The sequence below is a fragment of the Danio aesculapii genome, chromosome 13, assembly GCF_903798145.1.
Source record: "Danio aesculapii chromosome 13, fDanAes4.1, whole genome shotgun sequence".
Classification (NCBI taxonomy): domain Eukaryota; kingdom Metazoa; phylum Chordata; class Actinopteri; order Cypriniformes; family Danionidae; genus Danio; species Danio aesculapii.
The window spans coordinates 43,138,675-43,156,060 of NC_079447.1; the positions used below are offsets into that span (position 1 = coordinate 43,138,675).

At 38.0% G+C, this 17,386-nt stretch overlaps 1 protein-coding gene across 3 annotated transcripts in view; it reads left to right on the forward strand.

Annotated features, from left to right (window-relative positions):
• haao (3-hydroxyanthranilate 3,4-dioxygenase) overlaps positions 1 to 17,386 on the forward strand; it is a 32,028-nt gene that overhangs the window by 4,375 nt on the left and 10,267 nt on the right. For all 3 annotated transcript variants that reach the window (XM_056470633.1, XM_056470631.1, XM_056470630.1), the window contains 3 exons: positions 2,874 to 2,957; positions 3,093 to 3,199; positions 10,353 to 10,442. In XM_056470633.1, the coding sequence (XP_056326608.1) occupies positions 2,874 to 2,957; positions 3,093 to 3,199; positions 10,353 to 10,442 (281 nt within the window). The remainder of the gene's footprint in view (positions 1 to 2,873; positions 2,958 to 3,092; positions 3,200 to 10,352; positions 10,443 to 17,386) is intronic.

A 17,386-nucleotide genomic window follows, 5' to 3' on the forward strand; every position in this document is an offset into this window, starting at 1 on the left:
AAAGTTCTTTAAAGTGGATCTAATACTGACAGTGGGAATCTTGGCAGATTTTCTTTAAATGCACTAAAGCTTGTTAATTATTACATTTTCCACCACAAACTCCAGTACATAGTCCGTGGACTGCAATAGTTTACAGAAACACTATAAGGACAAAGTCTGTGTGATGAAGCAATGAAACTCTGCCTCAAAGATCTAATTTGTATTGAATATATTTTAGTGTTCCCCAAACAATATTGACTATCATTTTGTTTTTACAAATTTTGACTACAATACACCATTTTTTTAATTTGCATTAATTTTTACATTTATTTTGATTTATAATAGATCTGCAAATATGCAATAAACCAGCCTAATATTAGCATGAACACAGACAGAATAATATAATACGTAATTAATATAATGTGTAATGTTATGCTAACTAAAGGTTTTTGTCAGTAATTGATTTGCTATTTTCCTAAAATATTTTCCTAAAAACAAAAACAATACCAATCAGGTCCTTGAAGGACAGAACTATACATATCAGACAGAGTTTTATTTCTTCTACAGCTCTGTAGCTACAGCTTCTACAGCTCTGTTGAAAGGACTCCAGCCCCATATATCTATAGGTTTGGCTGTGCGAACAGCTGTGTTAACTCAGACTTTGTCTAAAATCTACCAGACGAATCCAATCTGCATTTTCTTTGACGTGAAAACTAAACTTCTGAACTACTACATCAAAATAAAAGTTCCTTTTTATGTCGGTAAAAAAAAATTTAAATTCTTGTAAAAGAGTGAGATATGTTTTTGAATGGAAAAATTATAAAAATGAAAGCTCAGTAAACTTCTTTGACCCTACTTGTGTAAATACACACCTGAGGCAAATTATATGCAGTCAGTTAGCATTAACACAGGCAAATTTATCAAAAAGAAGATCAAGGACAAATTACCATAGGAATGCATGAGGGTTGAGTATAATCAAATTTTCCTTTCTTCTGTATCACACTGTCATTCCGTATCACACGTTATTATCATTGATTCCTTTTAATTAATCAGAGATCATTTTACAGGAAATGGAATGATTGATCGGTGTAACAAACTGAACATTATTTACAATTGTATCACTTCCTATTCACTGTCTTTAACAATGGTGCTGAGCATCTACACTGAAGTATACACTACAAGTATATTATACTTATTATATTCATGTTATGTCTTGTGATAGTCTTCTTATGTTGAGATACTATACCAGTGCACTACAGGCTGTAAAGAAAGTATGATGTAAATGTTGCAGTATTGCAGCTCTGATTGCAGAGCATTTCTTTCCACTGTTACCAACTATTTTCAATGAAAAGGTGCTAAGCTCCGCCCTAAAAGTCGCTAGATTATGTCATATGTCAATTTGCATATTACCGACGTCATCACCTTCTACCGTTTCTGTTTGTTTAACAGCCTGTGGTTAATAAAGGGGTATTTATATTTGCACTACGCTTTATGTAAGCTTGTCAATGTAACTAAATTTATTGCTTTTTGAATACTGTATATTAGTATAGATGTGTAGTGAATTTGCAGTAATCTCCCAGACATAATAAACTCAGACAAGTTCCAAAACTGTCACTAAAATATCTGTGATTGTGAACAAGAAAAGAATAAACGGTCAAATTAAATTGTTAAATTAAAGGAGAACAGATCGGTTTGACTGTACAATGGAAATATCTCACACTGCTGGTGCTAAATCATTTGCCATCTGTACGCAAATTTATCCAGACCAAGTCATTTGATGTATTATTATGTTCATCAATTTAGCAACTCATGCAACTCCACTCGCTGACTCCAGTCTGCAGACAAACCCTACTCAGAGAGACTGCTGTACAAGGACTGGGTCGCCTGTTAGTGCTCTGAAGCGAGGGAGGGGCTGACGGCATCACCTGCCGCTCGTTAGAGTCAGGATAGTAGAGTATGACATGCTGCGTCCCAATTCACATACTTGTACTACACCCTAAAAGTATGTACTTTTTTTGTGAAGGAACAGTACACACTTTTGAGTGTGTAACAGAAGAGTATGCAAGCTTTTGGGACACACTACTTCCTCGTTAACAGATCTTTGTGTTGCTTAGTTACGAGCCCTGTCAATCATCCACACATCATCCACATTTCTTTCATATTTAATTCCCTACCTTATTGGAGAAGCAGCAGCAGGTTAATCTCCCATTCACAAGTGTTTTATGCAGAGAAATTTCCTCAGGTCTTTGGATAATTCTGCATTCAGACGTTAATAGTCAAACACGTCTTTATATAAGTTCAGTATTGTTGTTGCAGATGAAATATTACAGAAAACGCGATTAAAACATGTTCCAGTGGGCTAGATATTAATTAACAGTCATACAAACATCTTTACCGAAGCCACTCTACTTGATGGTTTTTCTCGCACATACATCATGTTTGTAGTTTGTTTACACTTTTCACCCGCGTTTGTAGTTCTAAATGGAATTCACGTCCTACGCGCAATGTATTGTGGGCAATATCAGCGGTTAGAGTATGGACAATTCTACACTTCGAGTTTTTACCGGAAATAGTGAACTATACAGGAACCTTTGGCATACTCTTTTAAACATACTTCGATTTAGAACATACTAATTCTACTTTCAAATACTATTTAGGATGGATAGTATGCAAATTCGGACGCAGCAACAGTCTATAAAAATCTCCAGTAACACACAAAAAGTCGCTAGATTTGTCACTAGTCGCTTTTTTGAAAATTTGTCGCTAGGGGGGTCCGAAAAGTCGCTAAATATAGTGACAAAGTTGGCAACACTGTTTCTTTCAGATAGATATACAATTTTACATTATATTTCTAATGATTGGTAATAATATCACTTTCACAAACTTCGTTTCAGCTTTTTTACCAGGTGAGGGGTGACATGGTTTTGAAGGTGATAGAGAATGGCAAACATAAAGATGTGCATATTCGAGAAGGTGAGGTAAGAATCATTTGAATAAGTCTGTGTGTAACTACTGAAATTGCTCTGCTGTTTGATCTGATTGCAGTTTTATATTATATTGTCCCAAAATCTATTTTAGCCAATGCTAAATCTATGTTTTTCTACCATTTTCAGATGTTCCTGCTTCCAGCACGAATTCCCCATTCTCCTCAGAGACAGGCAAATACTGTAGGGCTGGTGGTAGAGCGGAGGAGACTTCACAAAGAAACAGATGGCCTTAGGTATGATAATTTACTACTCCGTCACCCTCATTCTACAGTGTCAACTTTTCTTTTATAATTTTGTGTTATATTTGGTTTTCTTGTTCGTCCACTCTTACAAATATACTGTATGGGTGCACTGGTATGCATTACATAATGCTTATCTGATGTACAGATGATCATAGGTTATGGTATACAATTACTGGTTCATTTATGAAATTAAACCATTTATTTATGGTTACTGCTTGAGCAACAGATGAACATTCTACATGATTCATACATGAAGTAATCTATTAATGATTTATAGTTAATTGTGTTTTAATGTATTAATCCCCTAATAACATATTATATTAACTAATGGTGTACATTCATTTTAATTACCACAACAGGTCAAAGCCATGTCTTTCAAGTGCCAGTTGTCTACTTAAATTTATCATTAGCTAATGATTTGCTAGGGTATCATTATGTTATGACTTGTTGAGGCACAGACAGGACTGGAGTTCACACTCCATAATTTTCATAATCACCAGACTGTTGTTGTTTTCACACTGCATTACTATCTAGGGAAGGGGTCTCAAACTCAATTTACCTGGGGGCTGCTGGAGGCAGAGTCTGGGTGAGGTTGGGCACATCAGGTTTTCCCCAAGAAAAAGTTTTTTTTTTTAATCCCAAGCACAAAATAAGATGAAGAAATACACAAATTAAGATTTAATAAGAAAATAAACATTAATCAGTTATAAATAGTAATAATAATAATAGTAATAATAATAGTAATAATAATAATAATAATAATAATAATAATAATAATAATAATAATAGTAATAATAATAGTAATAATAATAATAATAATAATAATAATTAGATCTACTGTTATCCACTGTGCTCTTGTTACAGGAAAAAGAAGCAACACTGTGTTGTTGTTCTTTGTCTTGACTACTTTTACATCATATAGAAATATATACGATGTTCATTGTGTGAGGCAATGCAAATATAATGCAAGTAGCATGATGCAAATGACCCACAAATAACGGTGCGACCCTATAATTGGTCGAGCTTACCGGGGACTCTTATTGCCGATGGACAGGTGTCAGTATGTGATTGCAGACGACTACATTAGTTGCATTGAGTTCCTTACTTTTCTTTTGTCCAGTCGCGTATGCATCACTTTGATTTCTTTTGTCATTAACTCTCTAAGTGTTATTTCAGTTTAGTTCCAAGTAAAAAATAATAACTAAATGACTCACTCAATCTAATCTTCAAGAAGAGCCCACAGTTTGCTTTTCAGTCATGTTCTGTGACTGACTTTCCTGATCCAGGGACGCAGTTTCAACTTCTTAAGATCTCGTTTGATCAGCTCATTATCAGATTGTTTGAACTGCCAGTGCCTCCTGAACCACCAGTGCCTCCTGAACCTGACCCACTGGGGTTGTCTGAACTGCCAGTGTCTTCTGATACTTAGCCTCCTGACCCACTGGGGTTGTCTGAACCGGCAGTATTTCCTGAACCAAAACCTCTTGACCCACTGGGATTGTATGACCCACCAGTGTCTGCTGAACCAAAGCCTCCTGACCTACTGGGGTTGTCTGAACGTCTAGTGTCTTCTGACCCTAAGCCTTCTGACTTATTGGGGTTGTCTGAACTGCCAGTATTTCCTGAACCAGAACCTCCTGACTCACCAGTCCTCAGACCTACTTCAGCTCCACACTCCAGGTCCGCTGCAGCTCCACACTCCAGGCCCTCTGCAACTCCAGGCTGCATGCTGCATGGACCTGGCCCTCTATCCCTTCTTGTCGTTTTCCTCGTCTTGCCTTGTCATGTTTTGACCTTTGCTTTGTTTTACTGTTTATGCTGGAACTTTCGCCTGTACTGTGACTACTTTGTCCCCGTTTTGACCTTTGCCTGTTTGATGATTCTCTTAATAAATTGCACTTGTATCTTCAACTCTGTTGTACTTCAACTCATTACAGTTGTAAAAAAACAATTCTCATTTTCCCAAACTTTTTCATTCAATGTTCCACGCTGGTGGAATTATCTTCCCGTTCCCACATGGAGTGCTGATTTACTAGTATTATTCAAACGACAACTAAAACCCAACCCCGGGTCTCACTTGAACCCCTTGTGAGCAAAACCAGGATGCCCTCTTCTCTTGTCTTCCCCACCTCACCCCACAACAACCCCAAAACTTTACCAATTCTGAGTATACCTTATACAGGGAAGTGGGCTTGACAAACCATCTGTAGAAAACACAGTTTTTCATTTCTGTGACACTTTAACCAACATTTGCACATGTTCACTGGAAACGTTCTTACTCCAACACTGCATTTATGAAGTGTGCTTCACACAGGTGAGTGACAAACCACCTATAGAAACACTATTTTCTCTAAAAAAACACACTTCCTCTTACTTAGGCACAGCTAAATTGTTTAATTAAAACTTGTGTACTGCCTTTTCTTGTTGAATCGCTGAATGTCTCTCCAGTTGCTTCGGACTAAGCACTTGCTAAATGACTAAATGTGATGTAAATAGGTGGAGGTCAATAAATAATTTGCTGCTGCTGTGGCTGATCAAGTAATTGTTTTAGATCTTGATCCCTGAAATTAAATCCGACCCCCCCGTGCACCTTTTGTCCGAGCCTGGTGATTGTCTTCAGTTACAATTTTTGTTGTGCTGGTTGAAAGTCTCTTAACATTCCAATAGTAATGATTAAAGTAAATGATCTAAATGTATTTATATGTGTCTTTATATTCTGGGTAAGGCATAAAACGAAAAAATGTTCATCCAAATAAACATTGTCGTGCCGACATCTCCCATAATTCCGATAAGTAGCCCAAACTGTCTGTCAACAAATGTTGATTTGTGCATCTGCAGATGCGTGCCCGGGCGTTCATGTGCACACCAGACACATGAGATCACAGCGATAAAATCAAATGTAAAATCAAAACTTTTTAAAATCCTGAATCTATATTGAAGTAACTTTTACACGCTGGAGGAAAGACGACACCATGGCTAAAGTATTTCTTTTTGACAGGTAATGTTATGTTTCAAAAGTGTTGTTCAGCCGCTGAAATCTTCCGGCGATAAACCGATGTGACTATTTTCAGTTTCACGAGGGACCTTTTACAGCATAGATAATGTAGATTTTTATTTAGTTCAACAACAAAACATAAGTAAATAGCGCTATTCCGCCTAGGCTGCTTTACTGAGGTGAAGTTGGCTTCATATTAACATTACATTGGTTCATATTTAAAAAATGACAGCCTGTGACACGCTCCCTATATAGTTTACCATGCTACTTTAAATATTCAATCTTAAATAGCATGTAAGTATGGCTTAGTAATAAGTGTAATTCCTGCACACCGTCGACGAATGACATGAACTAGTGGGCTGTCTGCTGTCATGCGCGCATTCGTGTTTCAGGAGGTGTAGCTTTGGACGGCAGGGGTGTGACTGTTTGTCAAAGATATTATGCTAACTAGTTAGCATTTTGGCAGATCACTTTCTGCACCTTTAACTATAATTATGATCCTGAGCCCGTTTAAACACAAATAATTTTTAATACGTGTGCCGCCTTTATAACAGATGTTCTCAACTACAATTCTGAATTGTTTGAACTACAGAAATTAGTTTAGATTTATCTTGATGCATAATGGAACAAGGATGAAGCATGTAAATTGCATTGTTTGTTTATTCAGAATGGATCGTAGAGGACTTTGAGGCCTGACTATCAGCCTTTCTGCTTCATGTGTCTGTTCATTGTGGAAGTCCCCATTTTTTTTGCTATCATCTCTTTCATACCGCACGTGTGAGCAGAGCCTGAGCAGCGTGTGTTTTTTTCGGCGTCCATGTTAACAGATTAGATCTTTCATACCGCACACAGAAACAGGGCGTCAGTGTGGAGCATGAGCACAGCTGAAGCTGCAGTGCCACAATCCTTTCGGTGCTGGGTCTATTTTTACCACTGCTCACGCTCAATTAAAGTGACAGTGCATTGATATTGACCAAAATCACAATGAATGACAGTAAAAAGTACAATTTTACCCAAGAAATGCATCAATAGGATCCACTGAATTATATGCACTGTTTCTGCTCTACATATGCGCTCTGCTTGCGTGTTCAGTATGAATGTGTGCCAGTGGAGGAAATGCTGTTGCAGGAGCTAGAGTGTTGCTGTGTATGGCACGTGTTGCGAATTGTGCAACTTTGTATACCCACACATGTTGCTTATGCTAACTCTGCTAAAATATTCGTATAATATATGAAGAGTTCAGATGCAAAAACCTCTAAATGCTATCTGACATTTTCTTCTAAAATTAGCATTTTTCTCTTACTCTTGTGTCTTGATTCAGTAATTTCACTATAATGACATGAAATAACTGAATATAAACATAAGAAGCAGAGAAAAATTATAGAAGAAAATTCCAGATGGCACTTTAAGGATTTTGCACCCTAACCCTAACTCTTCATATCTAATTATGGCAAAGCTTTCTACCTAATTAGAAATGATTTGAAACACACGCACACACACACACACACACACACACACACACACACACACAAAAACACAAAAACACAAAAACACACAAAAATAGTGGCAGGAAATAACGGCCCGACCAAGACTGCGAGTTTGGGCTTGGGCAGAGAATCTAAACTCTAAATTGTTTCTTTGCTTCTGTGTAATATTATTGTAAAGCTTATTAATTATAATTTTGTGGTTTATGACTCCTCAATGAACTCTTCACTGACCTGTATCCTGCTCTCTCATTGGCTGTTGGTCATTGCTAGGGCCAGGCGGAATCTGCGGATGTTTCTTGCTATTTCTGCGCGGAATTTTGTTATAAATCTGTGGATTTATGTAGGATTATTTTGGGAGTATCATAACTAAAACCTTAACATATGAAATAAAAAGTAATACATTTTTATCTTGTATTTAATGTTTACAATGCAAATCCAATTAGATCCACTTATTTAGTAAATAATAATTCTCATATAATATATCTACTAAAATATTACTGTACAAACTGTATCGTAAATAAATCTAATATTTATAAGACTAATATTTTCATATTAGTCAATAATATTACTGAAAAATATTACTGAAATTAATTCTGTGTGGGCCTAGTCATTGCTGATATGTACATGCCAGATATTTCACAGGCTACAACGACACGTCAGTAATTTTCTCAAATATTTTTTTTAATAACTTACACTGTGTGATTGTCGCTTGCTTGTTGCTTGCATAAACCAGCACAGATTTACCTTTGATTTTGGGTTTTTGTGTACAATTTCACAAAAACGGCAAATTTTTCTGACATATTTTATGAATGCCCTTCGAGCTGCAATCCACTGAGGATTTACACTAATAAGTTTTAGTTTTAATGAATGAAAACGATCCACATCCACACTGATGTTTCACCTAGCATTTCTGAACAGCTCTCCGTCCACACTACACCGCTGAAAACACACATCATGTGACCACACGCACATTCTGGCATGTGCTGCAGCGTCTGCGCACGTCTCAGCTCCAGGCAGTCAGCCGGTGCTTTGAGCATACCTCCCCAGAAGAGAGCAGCGCACGTCGGACAGTTCACCAAGGATCTTCCGCTGGATTTCATCTCGCTATAGTTGTTAAATGTGATATTTAATTCATCTTGTCTTTATCTAATGACTCTTTGGTCTTTGGAATGTATTACTTGCTCTCAGGTAACGTGTTTTGGCTGAGCGCAAACATAAGAAAATATATTTATTCATTAATTTTATTTTTGGATTAGTCCCTTTATTAATCAGGGGTTGCCACAGTGGAATTAACCTCCAATTTATCCACCACATGTTTTATGCAGCAGATGCCCTTCTAACCGCAACCCAACACTGGGAAACACCCACACACTCTTGCACACACTAAGGCCAATTTAGTTTATTCAATTCACCTATATCGCATGACTTTGGACTGTAGGGGAAAACAGAGCACCTGGAGGAAACCCAACCGAACATGGGGAGAACATGCAAACTCCACACAGAAATGCCCAGCCAGGCTTGAACCAGTGACCTTCTTGCTGTGAGGCAATTGTTCTACCCACTGCGCCACCGTGCTGCCAAGTTAATATATTAATTTATGTAACCTGATTCTGCACATTTGACTGATTGCTTGCCTCTATTCCCTATATTTTTATAAGCTTATTGTATGTTATACTTTCATAATGGCCATTATTGATTATTTATACTGATATCCAACAAAAGAGACAGGGTATGTTTCATATTATTCAATGAAAATCAAAGGAGGCAGTAATGTTATAGGCTCCGTTTTGTTATTAATATGCATACAGTGAAGATGACGCTCATATAAATATGTAGCTACACGCCGCTTTAACATTTTTGGTGTCTGTTAAGTTGTTAATATCAAAATGAAAATAGGCAGTTCCTTATATCATGTTTTTTTTTTTTTTTTGTTAAGATAGTGAAAAAACGTAGCCAGGGTGATGTGAATGATGCTATAAAGTACACTGTTCCCTTTGAAAATGTACTCTATGTGTCCTCGGGAGTTTGTTTTCCATAGCAAGCTGGCAAAGTCTAAACTTATGAAAAGGGCGCATGACTGAACTTTGTGCACTAGCCATGAGGAAAAATCAGATCAGCAGCCACGCCTCTGTTTTCAGATGTCTCCGTTTTTCCCCATCCACACCGACATGGAGCAGCAGCATTTTAAAACCAAAACGGCCTCTTTAGCATTTCCAAATTGCTTCGTTTTCAGGGCTCGTGGGCGGAAGCAAAACGTATGCGTTTTAAAACTAAATTGTGTTAGAGTAAACGGGGCCTGAGAGTACAACTTCAAATCATATGGGGGTCTTTGGGATAATTGCGCAAAAATAAATGCATATTATAAGGCAATGAAGGTGTTTTTTGACCTTGCATGCATGTCAACCTGTTGTTAAAGACCCCCAAAACCAAAATAAAGTATTTTATAATGCATAATAAAGGCTCTTTAATATATGAACCATGTGGAATATTCATTTCTTGTTAATGCAGTATTCATTAATAAATTGCTAAGCTCATCATCAGTTATACATTAACTCATAATTATCTGTGCATTAGTTAAGCATTATGTAATCCATATCAGTGCACCCATGTTGTAAAGTATTACAGAGTTGTCTTTACTCTAGATTACTTTTCTTTACTCTAGATACTTTGTGGCTAATAGTACGGAAGTCTTGTTTGAGCGTTGGTTCTACTGTGAAAATCTTGGAACCCAACTTGTTCCCATCATCAAAGAGTAAGTAACCAGTGTTTCTTTTAATAAGTCTGTTTTTGCTTTCCCTTAACTGTCGTACATGACATTTTTAAGTACATTAATGTGTAATATGCATATTTCACACACGATTCTGAGGTGTAAATTCTTATTTTGTGGCAGACAGTTAAGGGGTTCAAGCCTGAGTATGGAAATATTTGTGTTTTTATATTTTATCTGTTTTTTATCTGTCTTATGTTCTTACACTATACCGAATGTTTCAAATAATTTTCAAAACCAGAGAAATAAGCCATTTTATTGACAATGACCATGTCCTGTTTCACCAATGATATCTTTGGATATCTAGTTTGGATATCAAAGAAAACAGAGAAAAATCAAAAACACTTTAAACGGCTCCTGCTGTGTCATGTCAGATAAACAGCAGTCCGAGACAGATGCGAATGAAGCAAAGATTAAGTTTGAGACAAAATACCAAGTAAGGTTATTTGATGTATATATTGTGGGGATTATTCAAGCCTTTCTGCAATGATGAGTCACACACAAATGCTGTTACAAAGTTTGCAGTGCACGCATACATACACACATTGGTTTAACATACACACTGTTTCTATATGTCTACTTGCAGCAAATGCAGGCCTGGCGCTAGGATGTCATAACTGAGGAGGCATTTTAAACCCATAGGGGGGCACTAGACTGACTGACTTTGGTCCCTACTGTTCGTTTTATAGGTTAGTTGTTGTTAAAGTTGCTGAATTAAGGCAGTAATATACTTTTTATAATAATGCACAGTTTCACTATTATGGATTATCCTGTATGCTGCCACCGAACTAGGGATTTTGATGACAGTGAATGGGCCAATAATGAATGGGTGCAAGTTTTTTTTTTTACATACGGTGTGCAAGGGAATATTCCTGGATGAAAGCCACACTTTTAGACTGACAACATAAACTGGAGACTAAGAATGGTGGCGATTGGCTTTAGCCTTGGTAGGCTGACCCACTTGGAGGGTCTGTCTGGCCCTGTTCCAAGTGCATCGGCACCTCTGGACAAAGGCGTGTGTGAAGAGAACTGTGATTTCGGATTCCAGACTGGGAAAAACAGGTGGCTGGAACCCTAAACTACTCTTAAACGGAGATAGGTCCGTGGCTGTCACTGGTAATGAGTTGTGTGCGTACTCCACCCATGGGAGTTGCTGACTCCAAGAGATGGGATTCGGGGAAACCAAACAACGTAACACATGCTCAAGGATGAAAACGAGAAGAAAAGCTAACAGTCGCCCCCAATAAATGACAGATTTCTTGCCAAAATTTAGAGACAAACCAAGGCCTCTTGTCAGAATCCATGTCTGTAAGGAGGCCCTGAAACCTCTGCAGGGCCTTGTGGTACTCTGAAATTGGTTAATTTACCACAGCCTGAACCTTTTCTGAATCCATGCGCACTCCTTTGACTGACATAATGTGTCCTAAAAAGGGAACAAACAGAATGTGCATGTAACACGCATTTCTCCACCTTGACAAAAAGACAGCAGCAGCCTCTGAAGCACTCGCCTGACGTGTTGCACATGTTCCTGGAGAGAACGGGAAAAATCCAGGTAGACATAAATGAACTGATCAATTATATGTCTCAACACGTCATTTATGAGTGCTTGAAAGACTGCAGGGGCATTGGAAAGCCCAAAAGAAAGAACGCAATATTCAGAATGCCCCCAGGGTGTATTAAAAGCAGTCTTCCTTTCATACGTTCCTCTTATGTGCATCAAATGATAAGGGTTGCGGAGATCTTATTTCATGAAACAGGACGCCCCCTGCAGATAATGGAATGCTGAAGACATCAACGACAAATGATAAGTGTTCTTATTCAGCCCTTGATAATCAATGCATGGTCGAAGAGACCCATCCTTTTTTCCTGAAAAAAAAAAAATCCTGCTCCCCCCGAGATGAAGTGGGGGATGAATGATCCACACCACTAAAGAACCAGAAATATATTTCTCCATGGCCTCCTTCTCAGGAACAGAAAGAGAGTATAACTTGCTTTTAGGCAAAGATGTACCTGGCAATATGTCTATAGCACAGTCACAGGGACAAGAGAAAGAGAAGCAGCTTAAGACTTACTGAACACTCTCTTCAGGTCAAGGGACTCACTGGGCACGTTTGACAGATCTGTGTGTTCCTCCTGAAACACAGAACAAGACACAGCAGAATGAGCAGACGAAAGACAAGACACATGACAGTTCTCACTCCACAAAAATACAGTATTATTATTATTAGGACCCCAACTAATATGAGGCTTATAGAGGACCAACCAAGGGTTCCCCAAGACCACCGGTGTGTAAGTCTGTTAAAAAAAATTATATATTCAACATGATTTTTTTTGACGTAATAAGTTTTATGGGTTTAGTGGACTGATTGATGATAGGAAGAGAAAGCCTTCTGAGGGAGTGTACTGCAGTGGGTTGGGAAAGAGAAATGACCAGAAGCTTAAAACTGATAGCAAAACTAGAGTCAATGAAATTACCCTCTGCTCCAGGATAATGAGGGCTTAGATGTTCTGAGTTTCTGAGACCCAGAAAAAGGTAACAGGCTGTAAAGTAGCCGCTGCATAAAGTATCCTCTTACCTGCTGATGGGTGTTGTCTTTTACCGGACAGGAAGCCGCTTGATGTCCTTCTCCTCCACGAGTCCCTCGTTCCTCCGTCAGCACTTCTCCTGCACAGATAGGCAGGACCAACCCACCTGCATTGGTTCCGGATTGGCATTACCAGCCACTGAAGCCATCGAAAATGCAAAAAGATCAGGACCTGGATCAGAAAGTCTCCCTTGTCGAGTGCGAGTCTCTCTGTGATAAAATTTGTCTACCCAAATCGCCAGAGCCCCCCAAAGTTTTAGGTAAATCTCATCCTGGAGGCAATCTAACAATCCGTGAAGGAACATGTCCCACTGTGCCTCCGCATTCAGCAGCCAAGGTCTGAATTCTGAAATTTCGCCATGCTCCTATTCCCCTGATAGAGCTCAGTGAGGATTCGCATGGCCTCTCTCCCAGAAGCTGCACGATCAAAAACCTTCTTAAGGTCTTCTGAAAACAAATCGAAGGTAGAACAGCATAGGAGTTTTTGTTCCTAGACCATAGTACCCCACAGAGCAGCCTTTCGGGAAAGAGAGTAATAACAAAAGCGACCTTTAACTGTTCTATGGGAAACAATGATGGTTGTAAAGTTACGTACAAGGAACATTTGGACAAAAAGGATCGACACAAGTGGGGCTCCCCAGAGTAACAAGTTGGTGGAGGAAGGCAAGGTTCTGAAGAGTGGTTCACTACTTCTGGTGTGGGCGACAAATCTGGACATGATATAATTTCCCATGGTACTGATCCAGTAGTCAGCTGTTGAACCTGAGCAAAGAGTGTAGAAATTTGGCTGAGCAAACTCTGGCCTGACTGGTGGTAGCCAATATTTCATCCTGTTGGTCAATCCTGGTGTTACTGTAAGTGACAAAGTCTGTGATTTGTGACAAGGTGTATATATGTAAGTATAATGATGGTATTGTCCAGTTTTTCAATAATGTATGGTATCGTTCAATTCAGATTATATTTATAATGTTGTGGTGCTGCTATTCATGTTACTGATAATAATTTCACTGTTGCCGTACTGAAGGTAACACAGCAGAGTTTGAAATACATTTCATATGCACAACATATGCACTGCTGTGTAACAAAGACGAAAGGCAACTGCCTTTGTTAGTGGATGAGGCTATGTACCGGTGTATGGAAAAGCAGAAGAAAAGCCATTCTCCCCGATCAACAGTGACCCTTTTCTTCTTATACCCTGAGCAAAACATTTTCAAACATGAATGAAATACCAACCCCCAAAACCAGCTGAGCATGAAAGCAAAGTGAGGAGATAAAGTGGGGGGAGAATTACATTATGTTGGAATATTTAACAGGAGAGGGGTTTCTTCAATGTCAAAAATATAAGTAATTTATTGCATAAAAATTAGTAATTCGATTCACAGAATTCTGGTATCTTCAATGCAATGCAAGAATTACATTCAGGAGGTGCGCAACCACTTACATTTCCTGACTCAGGCTTTTATACACAGCTGATATTAACAGTTGGAGTTTAGTGGAATTCGTCATTCTCCAGTCCTCTGGTGGCAGCACCCACACATGCTTTCTCTTTTTCTATGAATTCTCTGCACAACGTTAAAAGCATAAGACTTCTCAACTGCAAATATTGACAGGAAGTCAATATTTGCTCAAAGGAAGTTTAGCTGCAGAGCTCAAGCTCAGGCCTTTGCATTTCTTTCAGCTTCATCTACTCCTGCAAAAATGCTTCATTAGTATGCAAGGCATATCACACTCAGACAAGAAGTTTGGTTAATGTATTACCATGTGGGTGTGTTTGTGTGCATGTGTGTATAGCAACCATATTTGAGTTAACAGATTTGCACAGTGCATGAGTCAAATGTAGCATATTGCCTTCCCTTAAGATATTCATCCATGCAGCTACGTACAGAAATAGTAAGGCTGCAGGGTCCCTCTCATCACATATTTATTACATCGCATATTTATTGTACATTTACATATTATACATGTATTTAAACATTTATTATTGTATACGTTACCTCCGTTACATCTCTTAACAGTTTAAAACTACTCTTGAGCCTACGCTATGATAAAGGTACATTTCGCACAAATGTAAATAGCCTTTCCTTAACCCCGCTAACGTATGGATTGTCACCCCCCTGCGTAATTAAAAATGCAATTTTTATGAAAAACTTAAACAATTAGACAATAAACATCCACTGTAAATGGTAAATGTTGGCACAGTTTTCAAAGAGTTAGTGAAAACTAGCGTATCTGACTCCATTGCTCCGGCTGGAAGTATCGATGCGCAACTATCGCTCTACCAGATGTGCGTTCGACCGTTCGTAAAAAAGGTCTATTGGACCCAAAAACCTCTTGCACAAAAAAACAGTATAGCAGCCTGTAATTTGAAGGCCACATTTCAAGCATCTGCAAAGCTGCTTTTTTTCATCTTATAAATGTTGCCAAACTTGGACATGTGCTATCAATGTCTAATGCAGAAAAGCTTAATCATACTTACATGACTCTCAGATTGTTATGCATTACTAAATGGTTACCCTGTAGACGTCTCTTTGCATTAGCATACACATAAAATACGAATGCATAACCTTTGAAATCCTCTAATGGATTGAAAGGCTACATTAATTAGGACAACTGGAGCCAGCAACACTTCGCAATAAAGACATTATAATTTGAATGGCATCAACACTTTTGTTAGTCTGTTTCTCCTTATTCTGATAATCATGATCCTTTATATACTGTATAATAAGTAGGGGTGTGACAAGACGCTTACTCCACGAGACAAGACATGAAATTGGGGTCACGAGGACGAGACAAGACAAGATTTTTACACTATTTATAAGAAATCTTTAATGATGAAATTTATGAATAGAAAATAGTGTTTTATTCAGCCAAAAAAAAAAAAAACACAAATTGCAAACTACTTTAAATCAACTTGTAATAAATGTTATTTAACATATATTTTAATGAATTCTATGCTGTAAACAAATGCTGCAAAATATTTAGCTAATAGCCTACGTGAATGGAAATTTTTTTTATATAGCATTTAAAATATAGCAAAATATTTGCTAATATATGAATGAAAACAGAAAAAATATATCACAAACAATTTAGGTGCTTTATAAAATTGTAATGAATGGTATTTTAGTTCTATTTTATTTTATTTCTATTTTTTTCTGTTTTAATAAATTCTGTGCAGTAAAAGACATCCCCTGTGTCTTTCACATGAGAAATCGAACTCCTTTTCACAAATTGAACTTAAAATTCCTGTAAATTTTGGTATTTCATTTTTTATTTTTTTAGCAGTTTTACTTTCATTCAGCAAGATTTCATTCATGCCCCGTCACAAACTCTGAGCTCCTGAATGCAAATATGAAGTAAAGACTGATAGGAGAGAGCAGCCACGTACACAGGTAGGGCTCAACCTCGCCACCCCCATCCCCGCTCTCAGTTTGCGATCAACCTGGCACAATCCTGGGAGAGAGAGTTTGTTTTAATGTAATTTGAGACCACAGGCCAACAGCATAAATGTGTGTCTCAAGTCTTCAGAGATTTAGTGTGTGTGTGTGTGTGTGTGTGTGTGTGTGTGTGTGTGTGTGTGTGTGTGTGTGTGTGTGTGTGTGTGTGTGTGCTTAGAGATGTCTTCAGAATTATAAGGTTTTATCTGACATTATTGTCAAAAGTGAGTTGTTGACATATTCTTATTAAATGACAACTTATTTACATTATGGAATGTTTTTTATAAGTTGTTTACATTTTAAGACTTTTTATTTAATAAAACAAATCTTTCACACATACTGTTTGTTATGGAATGAAACATTTTTAAGCTCAATATCTCAAAGTCATTCAGAACGCAGATAGAACCTTATAATTCCAAGGTGACGATGTGTCTGTGGTGTTTTACTGATTCGTATCAGTCGTGTGTGCATGTCTTATCTTGTTGCAAAATGTGGCTAAAAGACCTACACAACGGTAATAGATTGTTTACAGTCTACAGACTGAAATAGGAATACTCCATATGTATTCCATTTGTGTTTATGATGATTATGACTTTAAGCATATCTAAAATGCTATTCCACCGCATGGACATGAAGCATGGTTAATGTGTGTGGCTGCAGTTGTAGCCTCTGTTGGACGCGTCGGCCACTGAACTCACTGAAAAAGCAGTTACTTCAACTGCCCGCCCAACCGAGTGACACGCGCAACTCCCGAGGCCAGCCTGCCTGTTTGAGCAAAGCACTTGATTTGCAGTTCAAATCAAATCCTGCCTCCAATCTTCAGTGCTTCAGTGCCCTCTCGCTCCATCACAACTCATGAGACAACTTTTCACCTCGACGAGAAATCTCGTCACGATTTAATCTCACAAGA